The following is a 15,083-nucleotide window of genomic DNA, read 5'->3' as shown; positions in this document are numbered from 1 at the left end:
TCCGGTGGAAAACCTAAACCAGTACTTTCAAGACAATTGTAAGTGAAACCCTTCTTGTGTAAGTATCATACTCCAAGCATGCATGCAAAAGGTTGAAAACTGAAGGAATGATTGACGCTTAACCATGAACTTAGGACCATAGAAAGGGATATGTTCTCTAGGTTTTTCATCATTATAAGTTGACCTAGAGGATGATTGATATGGTCTTTTTGATCCTTGATTATATTTCAGCTTCATCCTTTGAAAGCAAAAATGAACAAAAGAAACGCCACCAACTAATAGCAGAGATGAAACGGTTGGCTTGAAGTCTGAAAAGTTGCTGGGAAAATAGGTGAATTGCCAGTCTCGTATTAATGGTTTAGGTTTAGGGTTTAGTTACCCTTCCAATTCCGAAATGGTCTTCAAAAAAAAAAAAAAAAGAATGAATGCTAAGATTATTATTCACTGTTTCATGAGGTGATCTGATATACCATATAAAGGTGAGGTCACCTCAGTTCTTATGAGAGAAACAGTTGATTTCTCTGTTGGAGCCATGAAGCTAGCTTGTCTTGTTTCATGGAGAATTTCTTTTATGATAACCCTTGACATTTAATTTCAAATCCTCACAGATAATTAATCCCCTGAAGTCATGAAAAATCAAGTTTAAAAGCAGAAGAGTTTTCGGGGGCTTATTAATTACTGGGTTTTAAGTTGGGGGCAGGATTAACTATGAAGAATTTTCAACAATTTAAATAGGGGTGTATGAGGTTGGATTTTGAGGCTGTCATGTGTAGTTCGTTTTAAATGTCATGTAAGTAAGAGAGCAAGATTTCGGAGCATTGAAGTGATATTTACTTGCCACTTTTAATGCTTGGCCTGTCCTCCTTTTAATGGGGTTTGATGAACCCAATTTAAGAACCCCTCTTAAGTAGACACACTCTCCTTGCATGACTTCTGCAACCCAAAGAGGAGATTTTGGATGTCCTTCACTACAACTGTCTGTTTGATCCCAAAGTTTATTTCACTGGGCTTTCTCTTCCTTTCTCCTTCTTCTTCCTAGCATTTTTTCCTTTTAGTTTTGCCCCCTCTATGGCAGTTTGAATATGGCTATTTAGGTAGGGGAGGCAAGAGTACTGCAGCAAAAGAAGAAGAGAATTGGACGGAGTGGTTGCTAGTTTTCATGGATATTATGGAACTTACGGAGCTCTCTTTGGCTCCAAATCAATTTCTTGCTGACAAAAGCTGCCATAGTTCATCATCTGATCAGGCTGATTTCAATATCCCTTCAAAGAAGAGGAAGCTTTTCCCAGATCACCTGCTCAGTGCTGGATCACAATTTCAAACAAGTGTTGATCTTCAAGTTAAAGACCCTCTACCACTAGACTGGGAGCAATGCCTTGATCTTGAAGTATCCTTCTTTCTTTTTGAAATGAAAAGTTTCATTAAACTTCCAATATTCCTGTTCAAATGTTTTTTCATGATGAATGCTGAGATGCTGTTTGTTTTAGACTTTTTTTACTGTCCTGTTGAAGAATATACAATTCGGTTTTTTGCTGTAAATGTTGTAATTTGTCACAAGCACACACGCGCATGCACATATACGTCTGTCTGTATCAGTATGATGAACCTTGCAATCTTGGTACAGAAATATAGTTCTTTAGGCAAAGGATGTTTGTTTTTAACTCAACTAATGGTTTTCAAAATCTGGCTGGGTGCTTTTGATGCTGCAGTCAGGTAAGATGTACTACTTGAACAGAAAAACCTTGCAAAGGACGTGGAACTGGCCGAAAGATCAGAAGCTAGACCTTGAACTCAACATCTCCCAGAAATCCAATTGCTCGGAGCAATGCAGCGCTTCCGTCTCACTCGAAGACTCTAACAAGCAACACTCAACAGGCACTAACATGGTGGCTTTGGCTTGCTTGAATTGCCATCTCCTGGTCATTCTCTCCAAATCATCCCCTGCCTGCCCCAACTGCAAGTATGTCCACTCTCTTCCTACCTTAAAAGCCCAACCACCAAAAGTTACCGCCATCAAGTCTCTGGATACCTTAAGCCTCTTGAACTAATATATGATAGAATCATTTGAGGGGAGGCATTTTAGCTTAAAATCAGACCTTTGATACGACTGGTAATGTCATGATGCTTAAGTTTCACGGCTGTACTCAGAAACAGTAAATATAATCTAGGGGGAATGTGGTTTTCATGTAATTGACTTTGTTATATATTCTCATTTTGTTGGTATTGGGCCTCTCTTGGTAAGGAGCATTAAATTTGTAGAATGAAGGTCTGCCCAAATGTTTAGGCCTTTCTGCAAGAAGTAATGAGTTTTAGCTACTCAAATAAAGTACATGGCTTTCAATGACATATATCAATGTTTCCCATTTCTCGCCCCCATTTTTTGGTACAGTTTTGTTTGTTTTTCCACCTTCCCAAATCCATGTGCTTACTTTTCAATTAAGATCTAAAATTGTACAGATAGTTTATGATGAGAATTCAGAATATTAAATCACAAAAAATCCTAACTCTGCCTCTGCCCCTGTCCCCGGGCCTGGGGTAACCCTTTCAAGATAAAATCAGTATTGAGTTGGCTGACATTAATTAAAGGGGTTGTTTCAGTTTCCAATGTGCCTGGCATTAGCTCCTACTCGTGCGGTGACCCAAAGTGCTCAAGTGGAACCAAAGCCATACGCACAGATCTGTAAGCTATAAGCCATGGTTGTCAGGCTGCATGCATTTAATCACCACTGCATGTTTTCACCTTTCTACTCTTCACCACTGAAACCTACTTCTTTCCATTGTCCACCATTTCAATTTCACTATGCATTTGATTTGCTATTCCTATATTTGACTGTATATGCAGTGACCAAGAATTTCTTTTTTGCAATTACAATTAAGTTTGCTTTCAGGAAAAATTGTCATTCACAACTTTGTAGTCATAGTTGCAATACCAAACTAAAATTAAGGGTAATTTTTAGCGCAAAGGGGCTGCCTGGCCATTGAGTTTAGATCCCAACATGAGCATACCTACAAAAATTAAGGTTCATTAATTATGTTTACAGGACATAGGAGACGTCTACATTAAGTTTACCCATTTTTAATTTTGAATATCAATATTTAATTATACTTCAAAAGAGAACGTGGGTAAAATAAAATCTAATCCATAATATCGTTGAAAAATAAATAAAATTAAAAAATACATAAAAAATAACATTAATGTTCCATAATTTCAGGTTTGGTTAATTTTGGACAATAGCTTGGGGTTGAGCGGTATGCCTCGTCCAGTCTGCAGTTGAGTCGTGTATGACAATGTACTCAAATTGATATCCATGTGCTCCTCGCAACTATTTATTAATAAAATATACTTTTCAAAAAAAATTCTTTAATTTAATTGAAACAAGCCAGGCAACACCAGGCCTAGCTCGACACGGAACAAAATGGCTGGCCCATTTACTACTGGAAATAGGCCATGTTTGGTCGAGACCTTCAAGTACGCTGGGCTTACAAGGCTGACAAATGATTGCACAAGGCTCGTGGGCTAGCTCAACATGGCTCACTTCCACTAAACAGGCTGTCTACGCACAGACCATGCATTAGTCCTAGCCCGCTTTTGACCTCACATAAAAACCGTTAACAACTACAACGAGGAACAGCTGAAAAACGCCATAGCCAGAATTTGACCCACAGCCATCCCTTCCATGGAAATCCTCAGTGCGTGAAAAATTATTAAAAAAGAAAAGAAAAACCCAAAAATGAAAAACAACGTGCCAAATTTCACGCCCTGCTCTGGATTGCCATTACATCAAAACTAACGTACAAAAAAAAAAAAAAAACTAGACTGAAAAGAAAAGAAAGGTATCTATGCCTTTTCATTCAATTCCATCGAGCAAAATAATTACAGGGAATGTGGGTCAAGAGCTTGAGATTAACGTCAATAGTTCTGGGAGCATGCAATTTGCTGGTGGTGGTGTTGGGTGGAATTCTGGTGGCCATTGCATTTCCAGGATGTGGCCACCGCAAGGTTTTGCCACTCGCCATGGTTTCAATGTTAGCTGCTATTAAAATCGGGACAATGATCAAACTGGGAATTGCCCAAGAAGCCACTGCCAAAACCATAACCGATTCTCCTTCTGAAACTGACGTCCTGGACGCTGTTATTCGCCACGACAGACGGGTAGCTACCGTATTCTTTAACTAAATATAATATATATATATATTATGTCTATATCTTGAAACCTAAATTGGGGGTCTTTTTTATTTTTTGATTGAATAGGTGAAATACAAAACATGGCTTTGGTGGAGCCGGTTTGCCTTGGTGCTTACCCTGTTGCAAATTTTGGGTGCTTTTTATCTTCTCTTTTACGTGGCTAGATATCTTTCTCAAGATGGAAATTCAAGTCAGTGTTTTGAAGGTAAAATGGGTTTCATTCTAATATTTTACCTATTATCTTTTTTTTTAATATCCCTTCTTTCTTGTTTTTTGTATGTTGCTACTTGTACGCCTATTACTTTCTGAGTAAATAGAAGTAAACTAAAAACTAAGGTCTTACTCACATATTGCATTACTGTGCCATCTAATGTATCAAATTTAAGATCATGTCCTTAGTAATAAACTTCAATAGTATTGCTTGTTTTATGTAAACTTCATATGGAATAACCAAATGGTTCCTTCAATCTTTGGTCAATGTGTAATTAGATAAGGAAAAAAGTTTTTTTTTTAAATTGTAACTAAGAAATAAAGAATGACTGGCTACTGGAATTAATAATATTGGCTGCATGTGGAAAAGGAATTACAAACTTTTCTGCTCTCTATAGTCCAACAACCATTAGAGAAGTAATGAGGAAGCATCTCACTTGTAAGTCGATACTGAATTCATGGAGAAAGAAATCTCTGTTGTCTTAGATTAATTTTATTGTGATAAGATGCGAGCCCTTGGTTAAATTTCATATTCTTTAATACTGCTATTAAGCTCTAATACTTGAGTGTTTGATAACAATTTCTATAATTACCCAAAACAGGTGTTTCATGGTTTAGTTTAAGATTTTTGCTTGTCTGTTTTATTCTTAGCCTTCATTTAACTAACCTTGTGTGAGAAATCAAAAGTGCATTAAAATGGATGTGTATGTGAGGGGATGAATGACCCTCTAAATGTGAGGAAAAGCTCCTGAAAATTGAACTTACGTTGTGAAGAATGAATGTGCATCTAACAATTAGGGGTTAAAGTGTTCTAATCATACTGTTTCAAAATGTAAATTCCTGGATTTAGTTGGCATGTCTGTTTCCAACAGTTGACTCAGTTTCTTGATGAATTCATGAAGCCATTCAAAAATTGTATATTTTTCTGTTGCTAATATGGACGCCTTATCTTTGAAGTTGCATCAATGAAACACACACAAAAAGAAAAAGGAACTTGATTTTTCATACTAGAGAAGAGGAAACCTCAACAAACTGTAATTGAGTTCATCAAACTTCCAATACCTAATACTGTTTATGCTATAGTTTGTTGTTTGTTGATTCCTCCACATTTTAATTCAAGTTTCAGAAATAACCAGTCAAGCTGCTGACTCATTAAGATTGCTAGTGTAGGCAGGATTTTAAGTATAGTGATCTCTTGATTAACTTTGAAAGGTGTAACTTTAATCACTATGAATTTTTGAATGCAAAGATTCACCGTTCCTAGTTCTAATGGAAACTTGCCCTAATCTTTGGCAATTTTTGTAATGTAGGACTGGCTGCTAGCACTGGTGCATGGAAGCTAAAAGTAATGGTTGTATTTATGGTCACGGCATGTTGTATTGCATTTGTGCAGTGTTTTACAGGATCTGATGTCTTAAGATGGAGGTTTTTTTATGCAACGCAAGATGATGCATGGAAAGCTCACTATCAAGAGGTGTTTGATTATGGAATTCGTGAGGCTTTGTGTTGTCTGGGACGTATTGAATACTTGTAGGTACTTCTACAATTTGGAATAAAATGGAGATACTAGTTGTGCAAGCCATTGGATTTTTAAATTCTTTCTGTACTTTTTCCAGCACTGTATTGGAAGATGACGAAGTGTATTCAGTAGCAAAATTACTGGGTGATCTTGTTGCTTACCGTGCATCAGGCACTGGACATTTGGAACTTTTGACAGGTTTGTTTTCAATTTATTGATTGCATATTCTACATCAATCAAAGGCATTTTGCTTCTGTTTTCTTGACCCTTGATCCTCAACTTCTGTGGTGGATATTTTTGTAAAATATGTGATTTGCCAATAAGCTTCTTAAAAAACTCGGAGACAGTACTGAAATTTTTACACGTTAACTTTAGCTAATATAGAACCTAGATACCGAGAGTCTGTGACTGTTATTACCTCAAGGGGTTGCATGTGTAACTAGATACACGACATCTGTACAAAGATATAAATCAGGTAATCAGATTCTTCCCATGTGTCAAATTCTAAGAATTTAAAAATGCTTTAATGTTTCACAATATAATAAATTCTTATCCAGATACGATTTTTTTTTTGAAAGATATAATAAATTCTTATGAAGATATGATATGACACCAGAAGAGGGTGTCCCAACTTCAATTCCTTTTACCAGCTTCATTGTTTCTGTTATTTTTCTGGACTTCCATGACATTTTGGGGCTGCTGCTATATATTTTCAAGCATCTACGATTGAAAGACACAAAAATGGGCATGCTTCATGTAATAAAAGCATTTATTTTCTTATAAATTTTTCAGGAAAAATGCTAAAGCAATTTCTGTTTCTTACATGGAAAAATTCAATGGGATTATGACTTGACGTAGTTAAAATTCTTAAGATGTATGCTGTAACTGTTTTACAAGCTTTCTTTCTGTAGAGCCAAAAAGAAATAAGAAAAGGGAAGGGAGGGGGTGGGGGGGGATGGAGTTCTGTAAATCTGTGATTACGTGCATTCAGTAGCGACTTTTTCATGGTTTTGTTTCCTCTGCTATACTTATTTTGCTTGACATATTAGAAGCATTATCTTTCAGGTCTAGCATTGTTGCAGAAGCATGGTCAATCCCATGAACCCGATGAATGTTTTGTTGAGGCACCTCTAGAACACCTGCAGGTGGCTGCTGCTTTTCATAAATTTGCTGAAGCTGCCTACACGGTATAATGATAGAGCATACTGTTTAAATATACTCCCCATGATTTACATGGTAAACCTAAAAACGCTTTACAAATGCAGGGCCCTTTGCTTGATTTTGGAAGAAATCCTTTTGTATTTCCATGTGCATGGCTCTATAGGCAAGGGATTTTGACCCCGTGGACTCGTAACAGGTTGTCAATATAGAGGCGAATTTCACTTGAGGTGCATGATTATCTATATAGCATGATGACACAACACAGTCGTAAAAAGTTCAGGATATGAAATCAGTGTTGATGCTCCTTTTGTTTATCAAATTTTCAGTTTGTGCAAATTTATGCAATCTTATGTTTTACATGCTTGTGTAGATATTTTCATGCAATACTTATTCATATGTAAGGATTAACTTGTCCTGTTAAAATATTAGCTCCTAATTACTCTGTACATGTTAATCATATCTTTTAGAGATTTGTTATATTCCACTTTCTTATGTAAGTTCCACTTTCCTTATTAGGCGTCCTGCCCTTGATGGTGATAACTGGTGGCGAGGTCATGCAGCAGCATTTTTAAAATTTGTCAATTTACCTCCTGGAGTACTTCGTCGAGGCCGTGTTTGTCAAGTGAGTTTACTTGTATTGTTTTGTCTTAATCTACATGTTGAAGCATGAACCAGTTCTGGCTTCTGATGGCTGTTCTAGGTTCTGAATTAAATAGTTAATGGGATAATAGTGTCCAAAAGGGTAGCGTTTCCTTGACCACCTAGTTTGTACCTGCTTTCAGTATTTATTGCATTTGATGAATATGGTATAGTTAGGATAGATACAAGAAGATTGATGAGTAAACTGTTTTTATTTTGCCTTTTTGATGCATGCGTTGACAAGATTTTTTTTTCCATCTTTTATACAACCATAATCATGTAGGACGTACAAGCCTACCCCTCTTCATAGTGCTAGTTAACCCTATCCATATAAGATTACAAAGCCAATTAAATTTGCTAACCTTCTTCTATAAGTCTGATGAGAATAAAAATATTACATTGAAAAAAAAAATTATTTGTCTAATTCAATTCCAAGCTCCAAAGTCCAAGTGTGGCCTACGAGAATGGAAATATGCATAATGTTGCAATCCTGGTGATTTTTAATCATTATCAGGAAAGAGGTCAAGACTAGGTTTTCACTTCTAACTCTTTGCTACTTTCTGTCCTAGAAAAAATGTGAAGCTGCATATTTCGTTGTGGTTTTACATCATCTAAGATCTGTAGTGATTGCTGTACGAGGAACTGAGACCCCTGAAGATCTCATAACTGACGGTTTAGGCCGGGAATGTCCTCTGTCTGAGATGGATTTGGATGGACTGATAAAGTTAGTCTCGCTCTCTCTTAACATACACAAATTTCCACAGATGCATATAAATATGGTTGCTGCTCTCATCACTAACTGCTATCTAATCTATTCATTCTGGTCTGTTTCTGGAATGTGATGACTTGCTGAATTGGCGTCAGCTTATTTTTCTTTATCGAGAACCTTATCTCACCTACCACTTGAGCTTGGTGCAAGTGGGCAAAAAATTCTGTGATAAGTAGTGCTTGCAAGTTTTTTCCCCCCTGATGTTCTGGGATTAGTTGAATCGCTGAACTTAGAAAACCATGGTCTATGGAAAAGTTAAAATGAACTAAATATTTGAGGATGCAACTCATGAAATCAAGATCCATTGTTTAGCTATTAGTATTTTGCCCATTAATATGTGTGTGCAGTGGGAAGGGGGCTGGGGATTAGTGTTCTCCTTTGTTGAAGCAGTGGTTTCATACACAGACTAGCGGGAAAATTTAGCATTTCTATCTATTTGGTGCAGCTGTGCCCAGTACCTCAGTATGGAGATGTCTAATTTCTGAAAAAATACTTCCAAATGTTAAAGATAGTATGATTATTGTATTGCTGAATATCTTAGAAGCTTCTCCATTGAACTCTTTAACTGGATCGTGATAAGGGTGTGAACAAGCCACTCCTAGTTGATCTTGGCCCTGTTTGAGTTCTGCTTGTTTAACTAATAGGCTTGAGTTTTATGCACTATGTTCAAGCTCAGCCCACTTAATTTTTAATAAACTTGAGTTTGGCTAAAGTTCAATAAATGAGCTCATGAAAGAGTATCAAAACAATCTGTTTGCCAGCTTTCAAATCAACATACGAATTAATTGGTGACGACAATGATGATGCATGCTTGTAGTGAACAAACAAGTCGCAAAAATAGAAACAGTGTTGCCAAAGGTGTAGAACTGCAAATCATATATAGCTCAATACAACTTAACCAAAATAATTTTGGGAGCCTAGGGCTTGAGTTTGGAGGAAGAGAGACGGGAAGTGACTTGACTGTCCAGTGAAATCTGAACAGAATGGAAACAGTTGTGTGGCTAGGGCTTTAACTGATTGAGGGAGTGAATATAGGGAACAGCAACTGCAGTTGCTAAGAGTGGGAATCAGGGATGTCCAACCCTAGGATATTACTCTGCCTTAAACAATAAATGAGTAAAATATGAGTGTTGCAAAACTAAAAGGACAAGCTGACATGTTTGAACTTGACTTGTTTACTAAATGCTATTTCTTAAACTGTTCAAACTTGTTCATTTAATTTAATAAACAACATAGTGACACTAAACCAGGCTTGTTCACCGACTGTTCAATGAACTTATTGGTTCATTTACACCCCCAAATGATGATATCCACCATATGGAATTATATCATTCTAAGTGTGATTGGGATATGAAATTTTACAGCATCAATGTGCTTCCGACTGTAATTCTTCTTTCTAAGATTGCATCATTAGTTCTTCTGGCTTTGCCAAACATCACATTTCCTTTTCCCCTCCAAAGTAATTAATAACCTCCTCATTTGTATTAAAAATACATGTTTTTATGCTTTCTAGTTTGTTATGTTTACTGGTGTCTCTAAATAACGTGACATTCAATAACTATACTTTCCTCTTTGCAGTAGCAGTTATATTCACCCTTCTGTCAAGCAACGTGTAGAATCATCTTTCCCGCACTATGGGCACTCAGGTATAGTAGAAGCTGCCCGGGATCTTTACACACAGATTGAAGGATATTCTGGAGATGGTAAGGAGATCTTTATTGTTGTTCTTCTTGTTATTAGCACTACTGCTTTTGCTGTTTTTTCTATAATTACCACTTTGAGTTGTATTTTGATGAGAAATATGAGGAGGCCCTTCAGAATTCTATCATCAAATTTATTGGTTTGGTTGAGCAGCACGTGCTCCAAAATTTCTTGGATTTAAACAAGTAATTTGGAGGTCACAAACTGTCATCGACATTCCAATTGAAGTGTTGCTTTTCAGCACCATTTCTAGCAGTTCAACTGTCTAACATCATTGTACTTACAGAGGCTTCACTGCCCCTGCCATTGCTAAGCAGTACCATGCTTGTCATCTCAACTGACAAAAATCATTTCTAGCAGAACAAACTCACTGCTCCCAACTGCTTTGTGTAGTGATTGCGTCCCACCACCAGTATGCACCACATTCTTGTCTATTACACTGCCCCTTATCCACTTCACCATGATTTGCCTCCTTTTATATGGTGACCATCTTTGGCAGTATTGCTTGCATGATGTTTAGGGCCTTAAAAAGAGCAAGCTTAAAGGCTGAAGAATGGAGAACCTGTTTTGGTTTTAATTTATGCTTTAAATATCCGTACACTTCTGTTCCGTTACATTTCAGTTTCCTTTTATTTTGGGAGTGATGGTCACTCTTTTTGCTGTTGTGATTTGCTGAGGGCAGTCTATGGCGGTAGCCCATGCAATTTATTTTTAATGTTTCAATTGCATAATTAGATTGAGACTTGATGCTTTTAGGGCCAAGAAATAGTTACATTTATAATATTTCAAATTATAATGTGCTTTCAGAGAGATTTCAACATTAATTTATCTAATGAGGGGACAGGGCACGTGGCATTTTTTTTCCCTCGTGTCCTTACTAAGAAATGGAAAGTGCTAGCTCTGATCAGAAAACCTAGCAAATTTAATGCTAATGTGCATATTTTCTTAAACAACCACGAACCTAGATTTCCTTTTGTCATATTTGGTCTGCTTGTTTTTAGAATTTAACAGCTTCTGGTGGATGTTACTAACATGGTTTACCAAGGTATATTGAGGAGCAACAACTATGTCGCAGCACATACTTCCAAAGTAGATCTGATTTGCACTTAATCGTACTATGTTGGAATAATAATTCTGTTGTTTCCATTACATATTTTATGCATAAGCTACTCTCAAATGCAGAAAACTTCCAACTAAATGATTAGCTATAGTTGGTTGATGCTGTGTAAGCAATTACTATGACTTGCAGGACAATTGCTTAAGCCATTGCTCATAAAAAAAAAAAAAGGGGGGGGGGGGGGGGGGGGGGGGGTGAGGTGGTATAAGAACACAAAAGAGAAGTGAATGAAAAGACAATGCTACATTTATAGGCTGTAATTTTGCTATATCAATTTCATCTACCTTAATGGTATCTTTATCCTTTTTCCCTTCATTATTCTGCATAAATGTTTTGCAAGGAGAAATATAAGGTGAGAAGTCAGGTTCTGGGGTTTGGAAGCTGATGTTTTGGTATAAATATTTAAACATTTTTTTTTCTTCTCTCAATTACAAATTTCATCATGTTGACACATTGTAAAACAAAGTGTTTTGTTCTTTCTGTTCTTTTTATTTTTTAAAAATTACTTTGTAGCAAAGGTTATATATGAAGTATTCCTTTGATACTGCATATGAATCCTTTTAATTCTCCTGTGCAAAATGAAAAGTCAATCTGATTTCTGAACTATTGACCTCTATGAGATTAATTCATGCTATTTACCTTATGTCAAGTTTTGCTAAGTGCTATTTTTGTCTTTACAATGGTGAAATTGGATATTTATGAGACTGTACAGACTACAATGTAGTCTGCCCTAGCTTTCATATATTCTGATCTATGGAATGCAAATGGTGATGCAGAATGTCAGACAGTTGGCTTCCTTTCCTCATTGCTGGGAGCTGGATGTGAATGTGATGGTTATAGTTTGTGCATAGTTGGACATTCCTTAGGAGGTGCAATTGCTGCATTGTTAGGAATAAGAGTATGCTTTCCCTCACTTCCACTGATGTGATTATCTACTATTTGTTTTATATACTATGCTGGATAATTGAATAGATCTAGGTAAATATCTGTTATGTGCCCATTGAATATGACCATAATCTCTTTCTCTCTATTTCTTCTCTTAAACTTGTGGATTGTTAGAGTGACATGCATTTTAATAGAGATCAAGATGATCCTATTTATTAACCATGGAAAAGTAGAAGGGGAAATTTCACTTAAATGGTATGACCTGACTGGTTTCTAAGAGAATCCCTTAACTTGAAGTTGTGGATTCTGCTTAGAATCTAATAGGAACAGTGTGGAAGTTTTAGGTTATTTGGGCCCTAACTTACGAGAGTGGATCACTTTACATAATATAGAGGCATCTGTATTTATGTTGCCATGTTTTCTAGATTATTGAGCCTTGAAGATATATTTCAACTTAAAACATTTTTTTTGCTTCTGAAGATATGACACGAAGCATTGCATTCTCTTTCGAAATGTTTGTAAGGAGATAAATACCACAATGTTTTTTGGCATCTTGAGCCTCCTTGCTTATCAAAGATCAATATGAAATGACCCATGCATAATTGTTCATTTGATAGTGTATAAAACATGAGGTACTGAGGGTCAAACTACACCATTGTGTCCCACCCCAACCATTCCACAATTCACCAGTACCGAAATAAATACAAACAGAAAAGAAGAGGAAAAGACAAAGAGGAATTCTATAATTTCTTTCGCTGGAAAAGCTTTGTTCACTTACTATTTTATGTTCAACTTTTTGTCCTTTGCTTTCTATCTGCAGCTATATCAGCAATTTCCGAATTTACATGTATATTCCTATGGACCTCTTCCATGCATTGATTCAGTTGTGTCAGATGCATGTTCAGATTTTGTAACAAGGTAATCCTGAATGCAATCATGCCGCTGAAAATTTAAAGGAATGATAACCAATTTTATCCATAAATTTCTTGTTTTTTCATTGTAAGTGTTTGAGGTTTCTGCAGCATTGTACACGGCAATGAATTTTCTGCCCGCCTTTCAGTTGGATCGATCCTACGGCTTCGTGCAGCTGCAATAACAGCACTATCAGAAAATACCAAAACTAATACAGCCTTGATTTTCAGACTTGCACACCAATTTCTTTATGCGAACAATTCTCATAGAATTAAGATTGAGGCAGAGAATCCGGCCGAATATTCTTCTGAAATAAGCAAAGGTGAAGTATTGGAATGATAGTAAAAATAATTTTCTGTTTATGCAAATAAATGGCATGAGATAGAGGAAATCCAAAAATTTCCAAGTTGCCATCATGGTAGATGGCAATCTTGTACTACCTTATCATGGAGTGGAATCTGTTTGCATGTAAAGTTTGCTGCTTAATCTATGGTGGGACAGATGTTTTACTAAAGGATGGACTACTTATGCAGAGAGCAAGGATCAAGATCCGGAGTTTTCCCTCTGTCATGAGACTGATAGGAGACAAAATCTTGTTGACATTGGTGATAGTGATTTCATCAATCCTTTTGTTGACATTGGTGATAGTGATTTCATCAATCCTTTTGCTGCTGATCTAAATCGATCAGATGATCCAATATCTCAGTTTATGGAAACTGTCTCCAGATCTGAAAATGGGTCGGCCAGTGATCCTACTGAGATGTTTCTACCAGGCCGTGTAATTCATATAGTACCTCAAAAACAAAACCTAAATATCCCACTGTGGAAAAGCTGGACGGTCCAAGAGAACTCACTGAAGTATAAAGCTTTCTTAGTAAACAGAGAAGACTTAAAAGATATTGTGGTTTCACCTAATATGTTCTTTGACCATCTGCCCTGGAGGTATGACTGCTAAGTTATTTCATGCTTATTTGAACTTTTTCGCTTGTTACATATTGGTCAAAAGCAGCAAAACTTTTGATAAACTTGGATCTTTTTCAGATGTGACTCTGCCATGCGAAAGGTTTTGGAAGCTGAAAATGTCATAGGTGCACTGGATGTATCTCCGATTGTGTGACTGGCATCTTTTGAGGCCAATATTCAGTGTTGAATGTTTGTCTTTAGGATGAAAACCCATGGTTGCATGATCAAACATGTTATCAAGCATAGTCTTAGAGACTTTGGGTATGAACAGTTAGGCCATAACGTGGCGCACATTTTTGAGCCGAATTGAAGTAACTTGCCGTGTACCCTCCATATTTAGAAAAGGGTGCTACACTGAAACACATTGTCCAGCTTTTGTGTCACAGGATTCTTTGGCATCTTCTTGCTATTTTGGCCAATTGAACAAATTCACTACGGAGATGGTTGAATCTACATTTTTTCAATGTGATAATTATGTTACAAAATTTTTGAAAATTATTTCATTTGTACATGTACTAACATATATTTTTATTTCTCTTGGTAGTTTTCCACTTTTTAGAACAAGCAAAAGTGGCTTTGGGATAAAAGCAAACAATATTCTTTAAAACATAAAATCAAAATTTTAAACATTCATAAATAATAAAATACTAACAATTGTATTGGATTATGTATTTGGGTAATTAAATTTTGTGATATCTTGCAATCTATTTCCATACATATATATAAATACACACGCACGCACACACTCTTGAACTCTATAATAAGAAGTAAAAATTAATTTTATCTCTCCTCTCATAAACTTTGTATCTCTCGTTCTGACCTTTGAATTTGAAGTCAAAAAGTTTAAAGAGACAGCCTAAGCAAAACTTTAACAATAACATAAATAAATAAATGATCAACAGTTTCACACTAGCATGTCCTCACTTACCTAAAAAGTAGAGAGGGAAAATCCTTTCACAACAATCTATCCAGGGAATGGCAGTCCGAGAGTAGAAGTAATGAATATTGACTTTGTAATATT

General features: G+C 36.3%; 2 protein-coding genes across 3 annotated transcripts; both read left to right on the top strand.

Moving 5' to 3' along the window:
* The first annotated feature begins 884 nt into the window (after positions 1–884).
* Positions 885–2,346, top strand: LOC18602513 (uncharacterized). The gene is made up of 2 exons (XM_018118857.2): positions 885–1,387; positions 1,710–2,346. Exons 1-2 carry the CDS (start codon positions 1,160–1,162, stop codon positions 2,046–2,048), a joined length of 567 nt encoding a protein of 188 aa, XP_017974346.1. The 5' UTR covers positions 885–1,159; the 3' UTR covers positions 2,049–2,346.
* A 1,257-nt stretch (positions 2,347–3,603) lies between these two features.
* On the top strand, positions 3,604–14,557 carry LOC18602512 (lipase class 3 family protein). 2 transcript variants are annotated; one of them, XM_088805919.1, is made up of 14 exons: positions 3,604–4,153; positions 4,253–4,391; positions 5,707–5,926; positions 6,013–6,113; positions 6,981–7,102; positions 7,181–7,272; positions 7,593–7,698; positions 8,285–8,439; positions 10,066–10,187; positions 12,079–12,200; positions 13,008–13,105; positions 13,210–13,421; positions 13,633–14,041; positions 14,141–14,557. In XM_088805919.1, the coding sequence occupies exons 1-14, from the start codon at positions 3,884–3,886 to the stop codon at positions 14,214–14,216; spliced, it is 2,244 nt and encodes a 747-aa protein (XP_088662045.1). In that variant the 5' UTR covers positions 3,604–3,883; the 3' UTR covers positions 14,217–14,557. The 2 variants fall into 2 exon arrangements, with proteins under 2 accessions (XP_088662045.1, XP_007033999.3); XM_007033937.3 differs by having other exon boundaries at positions 3,609–4,153; positions 10,063–10,187.
* The last annotated feature ends 526 nt before the right edge of the window (positions 14,558–15,083 follow it).

Source organism: Theobroma cacao, chromosome 4, assembly GCF_053813885.1.
Source record: "Theobroma cacao isolate CCN51 chromosome 4, ASM5381388v1, whole genome shotgun sequence".
Classification (NCBI taxonomy): domain Eukaryota; kingdom Viridiplantae; phylum Streptophyta; class Magnoliopsida; order Malvales; family Malvaceae; genus Theobroma; species Theobroma cacao.
The sequence above is the reverse complement of the archived record's forward strand: the minus strand, read 5'-3'. Positions and strand labels throughout refer to the sequence as shown.

Coding starts and splice junctions, on each gene's coding strand:
- LOC18602513 (XM_018118857.2), top strand. CDS start 1,160: ATGGATATTATGGAACTTACGGAGCTCTCTTTGGCTCCAAATCAATTT. Junction 1,388..1,709: donor AGCAATGCCTTGATCTTGAA/GTATCCTTCTTT, acceptor TTGATGCTGCAG/TCAGGTAAGATGTACTACTT.
- LOC18602512 (XM_007033937.3), top strand. CDS start 3,884: ATGTGGGTCAAGAGCTTGAGATTAACGTCAATAGTTCTGGGAGCATGC. Junction 7,103..7,180: donor TTGCTGAAGCTGCCTACACG/GTATAATGATAG, acceptor TTACAAATGCAG/GGCCCTTTGCTTGATTTTGG. Junction 7,273..7,592: donor ACCCCGTGGACTCGTAACAG/GTTGTCAATATA, acceptor TTTCCTTATTAG/GCGTCCTGCCCTTGATGGTG.